This window comes from Cyprinus carpio, chromosome A18, assembly GCF_018340385.1.
Source record: "Cyprinus carpio isolate SPL01 chromosome A18, ASM1834038v1, whole genome shotgun sequence".
Taxonomy (NCBI): domain Eukaryota; kingdom Metazoa; phylum Chordata; class Actinopteri; order Cypriniformes; family Cyprinidae; genus Cyprinus; species Cyprinus carpio.
Genome location: NC_056589.1, coordinates 24,194,232 through 24,208,560, shown reverse-complemented (window position 1 = coordinate 24,208,560; position 14,329 = coordinate 24,194,232). Strand labels below are relative to the sequence as shown.

Here is a 14,329-nt window from a genome sequence, read left to right as displayed (position 1 = left end):
CTAAAGCGAAACGTGTTGGGGTGGGTGGGGGCGCTCGGCCCGACAGAAACTCTATGCCTCTTTTACGAGCCCCACGTGTGACTCTGCGTATGATAGTTTTTCTTCCATGTTAACTACTTTAGACATGTAAAGTTTAACAAGAGCCATAAAATGAAATCCATTTGTGAGATCTCAGGAGCTCGAGACCTGATCTTCAGCATATGTAATTCAATCTTGCTCTCTGAGACATCAACACCAGCTCAGGCTAAAGGAACGCATGTACTGATGAGAGGACTGCAGGAATTGCCAGAGAAAGGATGGCTTAAACAGAACATCAAGGAGACTACGGCAAATTAGACTTCATATTTCTTTCGATTTTTGCATTGGTTATCTAAGGTCTGCTTGTCTTCTTTCAGCCCTGCAGATATAAAGATTTTTTTTTCAACACTCTCACCTCAGAGGTTATATAATGCCTCTGTTTTGAAACCTAGTGAGCTGCCTTGCTGTCTACTGCCTACATTCACTAGGGCTGAATCAATACTGAAATTTTGGCTTCAGTACAGTACCATCCTCTGGTCCCATGGTATTGATACTGAATTAAGACCTTAGGCAAAAAATAAACAGCCTCAGCCGACTGATAAACTGCAAGAAGTGTCAATAGATTCATTAATTCGATGTCAATAATTCATGATTCCTTTTTAAAGAAAGAAAATACGTTTTAAGTTCATTCATTGGATTGACAATTAGAATAATATGTGTATCATATTATCAAATATAAAATCATATTTGCAATCATATGAATTAATATTAATATGTTGCTATATTTAATTTTGTTGTGCTTCAATTATAATGATATTTCACCATATAAAGAGTACAATGTATTTTATTAATTTTTATTATTATTATTATTATTATTTACATATGCTACCGTTTGAAAGTTTAGGGTTGTTAAGGTTTTTTTTTTTTTTTCTCTCTCTCTCCGTTCTCTCTCTCTCTCTCTCTCTCTCTCTCTCTCTCTCTCTCTTTCAAGTCACCATGTCTACATTTCTTTGATCAAAAATACAGTAAAAATGGGAATATTTTAAAAATATTATTACAATTTAAAATAAATATTTAAATATATTTAAAATAACTATTTTTTTTTAGTTTAATTAACTACAATATTTTAATATATTTAAAAGTGAAAAGCATTTATTTGCAATATAACCATTTGTGACATTATAAATGTTTTGTCACTGTTCAAAGTGCATCCTTGTTGAATAAAAGTATTAAAAAAAACACTTTTGAATGGTGTATATTCTGGATTTAATTAATAGATAAGTTACAGAATGAAACAATTATGATGTCAAATTCAGTAAATGTGTTAAACATATTTTATAAATCCACCAACAACTCATTGCAACCTTTATGCTGCAGTCACAAAGCTGCTATTTCCGGGTCAGAAAATTGCTTGCTCTGCTATAATTATTTAGTGAAACACAAAAGAAGATATTTTGAACAAGGTCTTTTCTGTCCATACAATAATAGTCAGTGAGGTCCAGTGTTGTAATACACATTTGGAGTGACATGAGTTTGAGTAAATGATGACGAAATGTTAATTTTTGTGTGAACTAGCCCTTTAAAATGATGTCTAAGTATGCAGCTCACTAGGTTTTGGAACATCACTATAGTTCTCACAGGATGTTTTTCATGGAGACCACATAAACCCACCTGAAGCACTCTTCTGTGCTCTTATAACCTCTCCTGCTCTCATGAATAAAGCATTCCTCAGAGGGCGGACAGATGTGAGCCACTGAACTTTAGGAGCTTCTTTGTGATCATCAAGCCCTCCGTGTGTGTGTGCATATGTGTTTGTGTGAGTGTGACACTGATGGCATCTGAGGCTCGTTATGCACCGCCGAGCATGGTGGGTAGCGGTAAACAGCCTGTGATTACCGAGAGAGCAGGTGATGTGTAACAAAGAACTTTTACGCACACATCCCCATATATACGATGCACACAGGCCGCTGCTAAAACCCTGTGTCACTCTGTTTTAAAGAGAGGGAGGAGAGCTGTAAAAGAGAACAAGAGAACGCTATAAAGAAAACTCATGGCTGAAACTCGTTTGGCGATGACAGTACATAACAAGCTGCCAACCGACGCAGATTTCCAATATAATATACTCATCTCCTGTTACACTTACTAAAGACTTCCACACATGTTGGGACGGTTTTGGATATGTAAGACGTGTATAATTGATTCCTGACAAAGAGCTTATGCTGACTTACACATAATGTTTTGAGTAGGCACCCGTTTATACTTATTTATGTTTACTGCTTCTTCCTTAAAATGTCATACATGGGTGGTCTCGCTGAAGCTTTTGTCTGTTTAGTTTAGAGTTGCATAAACCATGATACCTGTCTTATGATATAAGCTGTTCCTGTGAGAACTGTGTTGGTCATAATGACTTTGCTGTGTTTTTTTTTTTTTTTTCAAATGTACCGGGCGGAGAAGCTCCCAAACACGAATTTGGTATTTTTGATCTCTGATGCAAAGAGTTCCTGCCTCTCCTGCGATCCCAAACCACTGAGACAAGCCGAACAGCCCTGTATCCTTCAAATGATTCACTTGTTGTGTCTTACAGTGTCATCGTGTAATGTTAAAACAGAAGAACATGGTGCTAGAAACAACATAGTCATCGGTTTGATTCTTAAAGGGATAGTTCACCCAAAAATTAAAATTACCTCATGATTTACTCACCCTCAATCCATCCTGGGTGTATATGACTTTATTCTTTCAGACGAATACAATCTGAGTTATATTAAAAAATCCCTGGGCTCTTCCAAGTTTTATAATGGCAGTGAATGGGGGTCGAGATTTTGAAGCCCAAAAAAAGTTCATCCATCCATCATAAAAGTACTCTAAATGGCCTTCTGAAGCAAAATGATGCATTTGTGTAAGAAAAATATCCCTATTAAAACTTCAAACCGTAATCTCTAGCTTGATGGTGAGTAAATCATTTTTTTTTTGATTGATTGATTCTTTCTATATTTCTGTCTGTCTGTCTTTCATTTTAAATCAATAAATAAATCCAAACTATTGAAATGTAGTGTAAGTTGCTTTGGATAAAGGCATTAAATGCATAAAGAATTACACTTTATCTTCTTCTTATCACTTTTTTGAATGCTTTATTTTAAGGTTTTCAGATTTAGACAACACAAAACAAAAAGCATAGGCTCAGACTATAAACAAACAATAATTTATCAGCATACAATAATAAATAACTCCCAGTTCACTAAAGTCCATAGAAGTGCTTCATATTTTAGGTCCCAGAAGAGACATTAGAGGTTGACTGAGTGGTTACTATGTCTAAGTACCCAAGAAATTGGTCCCAAACAGAGGAATTTTTTTTTTCCGAATGAATTAGTCCTCAAGAATCTATGTGTGTCCAGGTGTTTTTTTTTTTTTAAGTTTTGGCTATTTTCCTTATTGATTTCTTTCAGCTACTGGTCCTGATCCATGTGTGCTGGCCCAGAACCCTCGGTACAGGAAAGGACCAGAAGTCTGCTTTGACAACAATGCAGATGTAAGTAATAACCAAAATGGGCAATGCTCAGAATGCATCTTCATCATTCAATGCTTGTTTTTCTTCTTCTTTTTCTTTTTTAATCTAACATTAATTTCCTTTCTGTTTGCACGTTGAATGCTCATTGGTTGCTCATCATGCCTGTCACTGCTAGGATGAGTCTTTGTGTCCAATCAGTGGCTCTTCTTCTTTGACCTATTACCTGTCCTTCATTTTGCTGCTGTTTCTGCTTTGTGTTTGATGGTCAGTTTCATCTTATTGTTTTGCTGCTATTTATATTTCAAACTATTTCTTTATATTGTTTACAACTCCAACTGAGAGTTAATTGTAGCCTGCTGGACTTTCAGTAATATCTGGTTATCATATCATAAAAGGGGCTAGACCTAGGTTAAAATGGCCTATATTGTTTACTCAGTGCCTCAGTATGGACCTAGAGGCAGGACGCCACTTCTTTCCTCCTGCTGTGAAAGTAGGAAGTGCATTTTCAGCTAGTTCCCTGAGAGATTTTCTGTGGAATAAACATAGGAAACTCCAGATGTGTTTCCGTCCTTTTGACAGCAACATTAATGATACGCCCCATGCCTCTCAAACCAGGGGCATCCCAGGACTTTCATTGGCAAACCCTCCAACACACATACTCTAGCACGCAAGTCATGTTTCAGAAGACCAGAACATAGACCATCAGTCATTATCGGTCATGCATTATTTCTACAGCAAGAGTTTATGCATGCATGCCATTGATTTGATTCATTCCTTTTCAGTTCAGCCAAAACATGTATTGATATTCATTTTTCATTACACATAATGAAGAAGTATATCAGACTGTCTATTGATTGAGTTGCATCCTTTATGGATCTTCATTCTGCTGGAAAATCCAACTATCCAACTAAAAATCCAATTAGTTTAACTTGATGTACTAAATAACTAAAACTTATATATATATATATATATATATATATATATATATATATATATATATTATATATATATATATATATATATATTTATATATATTAAGAAATGACAGAAAGACAACAAAATTGCTAACTTTAAGTTTTTAACAAAAAAAATAATATAGACCTTTAATAATTTCTAATAAGTTTTTTTTTTTTTTTTACTTGCTTAGGCAACTAACTCTATTAGTTTAAGTCAAAGAAATAAAATGTGAGAACTAAAACTGATACAAAAATAAATTGAATAAATAAACTGAGCTAAACAGAAAACTTAAAATATTAAAAAAACAAATCAAATAATAATAATAAGATGACAAAGAAGAAGACTCATGAAAAAAGCACAGAACAAAATTACTAAAATGACAAAATTAAAATGAAAGCTGAAATATAAAAATAAAAGGTAATTAATAAATACTATAATGGTATACAATAATACTAACATAACACATACTCATGACCAGGTTGGACCAGTGTTATCATTGAGATTTGTTAGAGGGTTTTCTTCTAGTATTTATATTTTATTTTATTTCAGCCTTATTTCAATTTTAGTTTTAGTTAACAATACAACACTGGTTAAAGCAGATAGACCACCTTGAACCAGAAACAAACCAGGTGTGATGTTTAAAAAATTTGTTGGAAACCTGCTTTGTCTAAACTGAAATGACCTGACTACTGTATATTTTGTGTTTATGTGAGGTGGAAGTCACTAACGTCTCTGTATTGACCACAGGAGGACGCGACTGACTGTGGTGGTGGCTGCAGTTTGAGTCCGTCTCTCTGGCCGATGTTGGGTCTTCAGCTCCTTCTACTCTGGCTGCTTACTGGAACCAGAACCTATTTGTCCTGACCAGAGCAAATCTCCAGACTAGAAACAACAACTACTGACTGAACTGCTTATTATACAGACCACAACATAACCACACTTCGACTATATGACCTAAGATTGTTTGTTAGTCAACACAAAACAATACAACTAATGCAGTTACAAACTCTACTGTAAAATTGACACGACGACTCAACTCACTGCCAAATACTGCCCTCTCAGACCAACCTGAAACAGCAACACAGCCAGACACGAGAGACGTATATACTGTATACTTATTTTTTGACTTTGGAACACAGAACCACATTATGACCACAGAAATGGTTCATGCAAAATGTTTAGTGCCATAAACAGGCTAATATAATCTGTCGACTATGTGGTCAGAGACGGCTCACAGCAACAGCCTGGATATGAAGCAGGGTCTAATGGGACAGGAAAGACTGTTCAGCATTGTATTCTGAATTTCTCATTATGAATTCTGCTCAAAATCAGCTTTGCACCAGTAGTAGGTCAGTGATGTCACACCCGAGCCCTTTAGGCCCTTCGTAGGCCTGTTTTTCATGTTTTATGTTTTTTGATTTCTCTGGTATGTGCAGTAGGGGAAATCTCATAAAGAAATCTGAAGGCCACATTTCACCTCAGAATGAATATATATATTTAAATATATATATAAATTTTAATTTTTATATCTATACACACACACAAACACACACAATGCCATTCAAAAGTTTGGGGTTGATAGAAATTTTGAAATGCTTTTGAAAGAAGTCTTTTATGCTCACCAAGGCTAATAATGTTTAAGTGTAATTTAATTTAAATGTTAAAATAATTTTTGTGACATTGTAAAAGTGTTTACTGTCATGTTTGATTAATGCGTTCTTGCTAAATAATATTTTAATATAATAAAATACTTTAAATAATATAGTAATATAAATAATATAATATTTATTACATTTAAAAATAATATAAAAAAATTAAATCTTACCGACCACAAAGTTTTGAACAGTGGTGTGGTGTGTGTGAACACTTTAAAAACTGTTCTTTACCATTTAAATAATGTCATTATGTATTATAATAAATAAACATACATAAAAAAATATTATTCATCACACAACACAAAAAAAACGGTTTTGGGAGAAAATAAAGTGACATAAAAGCTTAGGTTTAGTATAAATGTTCTTCATACAGAAAATCTTTTTATTTATTTATTTTTTATTTTTTTTATTTTTTGAGGTGACAAATGACCTGGACATTTCTTTGCTGTTTTTGTGAGATTCACCCAGTATGCATTTTAATTTATGCAAATGTTATCATTATTTTTTCTAGGTCTTTGGGCTTAGTGTTCTTTTGTTGCTGATTATAAACCTCGATCATTTGAGGTAACTGTAAGCATCTGATATAAACGTTAGAAAAAAGTGCCATGTTGAATGTCATGATTCGCTAAGGAAAATTTCATATGCGATCAAACTATATATGAGTGCATCATCTGATGAGAAGTGCAGATGACTCTAAAGACTGAACAGGCTCCAATTAGTATAGCGGAGACTTTTTTTGTTGTGTCAGAAGTCACACGCTTGCGTCTAAGTGTCCAGAGCATGCTGAATGTGCTTTGTACTCTCCCCATCCTGTCTGCAGGGCCCCTGCTATCAGACGATTGCGTGTTTTACTGTATGTCGTCCAGATACTTCATCTGTCAGATTTTGTTCCAGCACTACAGACATGATATCACAACCGTGTCAGCTATTACATCCACATGTTGAACCACTATGCGAAAACATAGCACATGACAGGTTATAAAAATGCTCAACCCTGGAGAATTGTGCATTTATGATGGATGAATGTATGTGTGTTTGTTTGTTTTATTTATTTATTTGATAGAAGGTCCGTGCCTGAGATTAGATGATATCAATCAAAGCTATTGCCAATGGGGGAACATTTCCGTGTTCCTTTGAATGTTCTGGAAGAAGAACAAAAACCAATGGCAATGCCAAGAGCTATGAAAAATGAAATATTTATCAATCACTAGCCAAAGGCCAAGTATCCAGGAATAAAACAACATGCTTCTCTCTCCGTTTCAGAGAAGTTTTAAAATTTGATGGCTTAAAAGCTTTGTCTATTCTAAAATATAAACTTACAATCGGTGTTGAGTACTATGGCTTTTCATTCATACAAAAAATAAATTATGATGGCTTTATTACACACTTTGGAGCTTTATAGATTTCTTTAAAGCCTTTTTGATGAAGAGGCTGTTAAAGTGACGCAATTACAGTGATAATATTAAGTGCAACTGATTTTAAAGGCGGAAGTTTTAAAGTCATAGTGATTGCCAAATGACAATGACATGTAAAGAAATGCTCAAGGTAGATTTAATATAAGTGTGTGTTTAGTTTACTGGATATCCGTGAATATCGCTCGCACCTGTTTGTCCACGTCAGACTTTTCCCTCGGAATGAGATGAATTTTTCTTTCTGTCTTCACTGATGTAGCATTGAGTTACAGACCTAAATATGCAGTGCATTTATGAATCATTACAGACGTTTTTGGACTCCTCAGAGGCCTTCGGGGTCTGGATTTCTCATCTCAGGCCTGGGGTGGAGGACATAGGATGTAACATTTAAATACCTTACTAAACGACAACGTGAGATGTGATTTGATCCAAGAGAGCTGAACTAACTCCCCTCTTTACTAAATATACCAGGTTTAAAATGCCAGCGAAATGTATACAAACCCCGCAGAGGCCGCTTCACCGTTTGAATGGAAATTGATCCCATGCCATGTCCGACAAAGAACGTCCGCAAAACATGAAACAGGTTAATGACATGATTATGCTAAAACTAAAAACTTGAAATCTGGCAGTGCCTACACGGTTAGTCAAGAATAGCGAATTACCTATAAGTAGCATTCAGCTGGGGATTTTATTGGCCCGCTTCAAAACAAAGTGTTTTCATAATTAATGAAACATAAAAATATAAAATAAAATAATAATATATCTAAAAATAACAAAAACAAATGTGTGTGTGTGTGTGTGTGCATATTGAGTGTGTGTGTGTGTGTGTGTGTGTGTGTGTGTGTGTGTGTGTGTGTGTGTGTGTGTGTGTGTGTGTGTGTGTGTGTGTGTGTAAAATGCCATGTTTTTAAAAATGAAGATTTAAAAGAGTAGAATAAAACCATAGGATAAAAACGTTTTGGATCCCCAGAGAACCAAACTGAATATTTCACCCAAAAATGAAAATTTGCTGAAAATTTACTTACCCTTAGGCCATTCAAGATGTACTGTAGATGAGTTTGGATCCAGTTGATCCTCTGCAATGAATGGGTGCCGTCAGAATGATAGTCCAAACATCTGATAAAAACATCCCAATAATCCACCAGTAATCCACACGACTCCAGTCCATCAGTTAATGTCTTGTGAAGTTAAAAGCTGTGTGTTTGTAAGTAACAAATCCATCAAGGCATTTTAACTTTAAACCATTGCTTCTGTCAATAATCCATGATAACGCTTCCTCCACTTTTGTCCTTTCACATCAAATTCAAAGAACATATTTGTTTTTAGCCCTGCCCACTACTAAAGATTTTTCACTTGTAAACAGTGTTTGATCTGTGCATATTTCTCTCCTGACTCAGACGGGACAACTTTTTCACTGGAGCAGGCAATGTTATGCATAGAGGATTCAGTTAAAAATGTCTTGATGGATTTTTGTATTACAAATGCAGCTTTTTGCTTCACAAGATGTTAATTGATAGATTGAAGTTGTAACTTGTGGATTATTGTGATGTTTTGAACTCTTATTCTGACGGCACCCATTCACTGCAGAGGATCTATTGGTCTATTGGTGGTTCAGATGAAGAGACAAACTCAGTAACTTTTGAGTAACTTTTAGGCAAATTTTTGTTAATGGATGAACTATTCCTTTAAAAGAACCCCTTTTTTAGTGTAAAGAATATTTTAACCTTTTTCAAACTCTAAATTATGACTCCAAAAATTTCAAATCAAAATCTGTTTCGTAAAAAGCATTATACTTTACATAAGAGGGGACAGACATCTTTAAATGTGTTCAGGTTTGCACGGTGCTCCTGCGATGCTCTTTCACATTTCAACCCTCGCATTAAAGGTTAGACGTGTACAGACATGCCCCCCTCATGTAATGAGGAATTGGAATGCGTGTATTTATTATATGTTTTCTGAAGGCTACTCTCAGCTGCTGTGCTGTCTCATAGGGCTGCCGTGTGTCTGTATTTACTGGTGTTGGTGCTCGGTGTGCCGGAAAGTTTTCTCTGAGGTTACGCTTCTTCTCCTGAGTGTGTATCGAAGTCACTCTTTGATTTCTGTGTGTTCATTGGTGGGGAGGACAAGGGGCGTGGTATGTGCCTCAAGGCCCCACCCACCTCATTTGGTTGTGCTTACAACTACATATATATATATATATATATATATATATATATATATATATATATATATATATATTCTTTTGGTGGAACTTGACATGCCTGAAATGATTTTGTATACATTTGTATAATAATGTTGTTCAAGAAAATAAAACAAAAAAGTTTGTAAAGTTTACAAATGTGTAATTCTTGTGCAAATACAATATATTCACAATAAAATTTTATCATTACTACCTCGGGTTTATTATTGTATTTTGTTTTCTATCTATCTATCTATCTATCTATCTATCTATCTATCTATCTATCTATCTATCTATCTATCTATCTATCTATCTATCTATCTATCTATCATTCTATCTGATCTATCTATTATTCTGTCTATTGTTTTATATATCTATCATTCCATTTATCGTCCTATGTATCTATCATTCTATCTATAGTTTTTTTTGAAAGAAATTAATACTTTTTATTCAAAGATGTACTGATTCAAAAGTGGTGGTAAGACTTTTGCATTGTTACACAAATATATATATTTCAAATAAAAGCTGTTCTTTTAAACTGTTAAACTTTTAATATATATATAAAGCACCACAACTGTTTTCAGTATTGATAAGAAGAAGAAGATTGGAATAAACACTGCAAAAAAAAAAAAAAAACCTCCCTTCACAGGAATAAACAACTCTAAAATAACTTCTAAAAATTTAGTCCGGATTACATATCCAATTTCATTCAGGAGGTCTTTAACTTTTTCAGTAAAATCCTTTTAAGCAAATATATTTACTATTCAAATTTTGTTCTGTTTTCATAAAATATGTTTTCTGTTTTTGTGTCAGTTGCTAAAGGAATGCCCACCCCAGGAGTGTGGCCTTTTAAAAGTTAGCGCAACCATGAAACAGTAATTTCCTGTTGACTCTCCCCATCTTATGAACAGACGGAGTCAGAAGACACACCCCACCCGGCCACTAAGAGGACATCCCCGTCTGCAGATGAAACAACCTTTGATTGAGGGTGACAGAGCGTGGACATTAGTCCAGATTTTGGTAGAGCGAATCTTCTGGAGCTCTTTCCTGACTTCTTGATGGCTTTTAACAGGCTATCTATGACGACAGGCCCGGGCTGTTATTTCCGACCCATTGAGCAGAAGAGGTCCAGATGCATGTGTGTCTGTGTGTGCGCCACACTCTGGCTTTTAAGAGACTATAGTTTAATTTCTTCAGTGGTGTTTGGAGAGCGGATTACTGGATGTGCAGGATGCTTTTTAGGGCCGGCGGAAGGGTTTGAGATGGTTATCTGGGGCGTGGGGTCACCGTAATCAGATATCCCTTGTCGTCGATGCACAGCTTGTGACCCGGGGCACAGTTACCATCTCAAAACAAGCATGTCATGGACCAATAACAAACATGGTGTGATATGAGAGACACTCTATCAATTTGCTCCCCGATAGATATGACCTCATGACTCCTTGATATCTCATGATATCCTTTGCAAAACCTGAGCATAGATAATCAAAGTCTAAATAATAATAGTATTCCTTACACTTCAAGGATACTGGGAGGTTGTAGAAACTGTCAGAGGGTTGAACACAGATCCATGTATTGTTTAGGTTATCCATTGGGATTTTGGAAAAAAATTACATACTGTTTATATTTAGATTAAAAACCCTGCCTTTTGTTACACAATGGCTGGACAGGCGTGATTTGTTTCTTATAAAATTATCAGTCATGTGGTTTGAGGTGTGCTATTGCTTTTCTAAGCAATCAAACTTGCAATATTCTCTTGGCTGGCAAACGATCCCTTAGAATTAGATTGCAAAGGCATCAGAGGGATCAGATTAACATTGGGCCCTTTAATGTGAGCCAGTACTGAGGTCTTGTGTGGGGCCACAGAGGCCTCTGGGGCCCTGACTATAGTCTCAGCAACAAATTATAGGGCTTGTGGCAGTGTACAAAGGCCTTCCCAGTGGCAGGTTTTGCAGCGGTCACATTTGTAGGTCAGAAAATTTGCCTATCTATAGTGGTTTTTTTTGTTTGTTTTTTGGGTTTTTTTTTTAACTATTATTTGTGGGGAAAAGTATAGATATTTTTGGAAATAGTGCCAGTAAATTAACTTTATTTTCCTAAACCAAATCAATATGCTGTGTGATCCTCCATTGCATTTCAAACTGCTTTTACAGATACTAGAATGATTTCTGAAGGATGATGTGATACTGAAGACTGGAGTAATGATGCTTTAAATTTAGCTTTGCCATTACAGGAATAAATTCTATTTTAAAATATATTAAATTTAAATTGTAATAATATTTCACATTACGGTTTTAACTGCATTTTTTGACCAATTAAATGTTGCCTTGATGAACATAAGAGACTTCTTTTAAAACATTAAAAACTGTACTGACCCCAAATTTTTGAACAGTATAGTGTCCAGTTTTTAAAGTAGTTTGCTGGTAAGTTGTCACAATTCTATGAATTTAATTGTAATCCAGTATAAGTACCCAATTTTTTCCCTTCATTTAACATGACTTGATCAGATTATAGCTGCTCTATTATTTTAATGTTGTTTTTAGTAATATTTGATGCAGGAGGTCTACTAGCTACCAGTAAAGAAGGTTATACAACCACAGTGCCAGACATACTCTCTGAATTCACCCCTGACCTCTGTGCACTGAATCCTAATTGGTCAGTGCTGTTTGTTTCTGTAAGGAGTGTGAGGGTCACGGATTAGTTCCTGTCCCTTAATAAAGTACAGATTGTGCTTTGAGAGAGTAACAAGCTCGACCTAGGACACAAGGAATGGTGTGTTCACCTCTAGGTAGGCAATTCAAAACAATTCTTGGACATCTTGACAGTGTTTTGCATCCATTTTGTAAAATAAAAGTTAACATTCTTGCGTTAAGACTACATAAAACCAGTTTTGCTGGTGTTAACAAAGCAATCACTGAAACTGGTTTTCCAGTTTCCAGCATGCTTTGTATCGAGTTGGATTAGCAGAGCGAGTTCAAGTGAAGTGTTGTGTTTTTAATTTTTTTAAGAAAAAAAAAAGGAGACTTAATGCCATTGTGGTGGAGAATGTATGCTGTGTCAAGTATGAAGAATATATTGCTTTACCAAATAAGTAAGTTGTACACACAAACATTTATTCATTTATTTATTTATGTTTAGATTACCCTTGTCTTGAATAGTGACCACTGCCAGACACACCTGTAAGCAATAAACGCAAGAATACATGAAACTAGCTGAAAGTCTTCAGTGTCTTAATAGTACAGCTTTAACTAAATTAAACAATACAACATGGCCCAATCTTTGTCCTTAGGTAATTTTCATGCCTCAGTGGCTAATTGTAAAGATCTGCGCCACCACTCAAATTGAACAGCCTTCTTGCACAGAGAGAGGAGAATTAGTTTTAATTTAGGTGTAATGAAATATTGATGAGTATATATTGTATTCTGTGTGCTGTGTTAAAGCAAGAGCAAGCATTCATGACTGCCAGACCTTTCAGATCATTAGGAGCAACATGTTATTCTCATTACTGAGCTGTATGGTAATTAGACAGCAACGTAGAACCAGTCAAATAAACATGCACTCTTAATGTGCCAGCAGCCCCTCTTTTCTAGATCTAGTAGATGTGCAATAAGCATAACTTTAGTTGGCAGTTGCCAGGGCATGCACTCATGTGTAAAATCGATCGGAGAACAGAAACATAAACATGAAAACCTAATCCCCAACCCCAACCACATTTACATTTCAACATCTCATTCTCTTTGACTCGTTAAATTACCAAGACCCAAATAAACCATAGGACGGATTTGTAGCCATAACATCTAAATCACAAATTTCAAAGTTCTCCTTTATTATGCTTCTTGTTGCCATCAAGATGAATGACATTCCACCTTGGCAATCAGGAAAGGGAAACCAGGGCCACCCTACATGCCATCTTGGGGAATATTTGATAGAATGATACACAATTTAAAACAACAGATTGCAATTTGGCTTTAAAATGCAGAAGTTCAGAGAGGTGCTTGCCAACAAGATGATGCTCAGATGTTGTTGATGATTGCCAAGGTGGTTGCTTAGGTTGACTTCTGTATTAGCTTCTGTGAGCTGAGTGCATTCCAAGTTCAACATTTGGGATGTATTTTCCACATTGTTAGTTTGCAACTGTTTTAACCTTTTTTTTTTTTTTTTACGGGTTATTTAACCAAGAGATAAATATTTATATTGGACGTCTGTATAAAATAAATTTTATAAAATATTTGCATTTGTGTTCCAGAGCTGAAAGAAACTCTGTTTTGAGGGTGAGTAATAGTTACAGGATTATAAATTATTATTATTGGATTATAAATAAAAGTCCAAATTTGCTTATGTTCTAACAGTCCAAAAATGCTTATTTATTATTCAGACTACAAATGCTAATTTGTTTTCAGTTAGATTTGCCTAAAAATATTTATTCTGTCAGTATTTTTCAATGTTAAAACAGCCTATCAAAAGAAAAAAAAAATGGCCCAGCATTAACCACAATGAGCAAAACAATACCGCTGGCTAATTTATTATGCCCTTCAGAAACACTACAAGACCTCCGGTGCTGCCTTCAATATGACCACTTGATGGATGATGCTCTGTCAGCAAC

The 14,329-nt window shown here is 35.2% G+C and overlaps 1 protein-coding gene across 1 annotated transcript in view; it reads left to right on the top strand.

The window, feature by feature from the left end:
* LOC109109723 (voltage-dependent calcium channel subunit alpha-2/delta-1-like) overlaps nt 1-5,351 on the top strand; it is a 91,345-nt gene extending 85,994 nt beyond the window's left edge. Inside the window, exons 40-43 of the mRNA XM_042775829.1 lie at nt 2,454-2,566; nt 3,462-3,544; nt 3,699-3,787; nt 5,228-5,351. Coding sequence (XP_042631763.1) covers nt 2,454-2,566; nt 3,462-3,544; nt 3,699-3,785 — 283 coding nt within the window. The 3' untranslated portion in view covers nt 3,786-3,787; nt 5,228-5,351. The remainder of the gene's footprint in view (nt 1-2,453; nt 2,567-3,461; nt 3,545-3,698; nt 3,788-5,227) is intronic.
* The last annotated feature ends 8,978 nt before the right edge of the window (nt 5,352-14,329 follow it).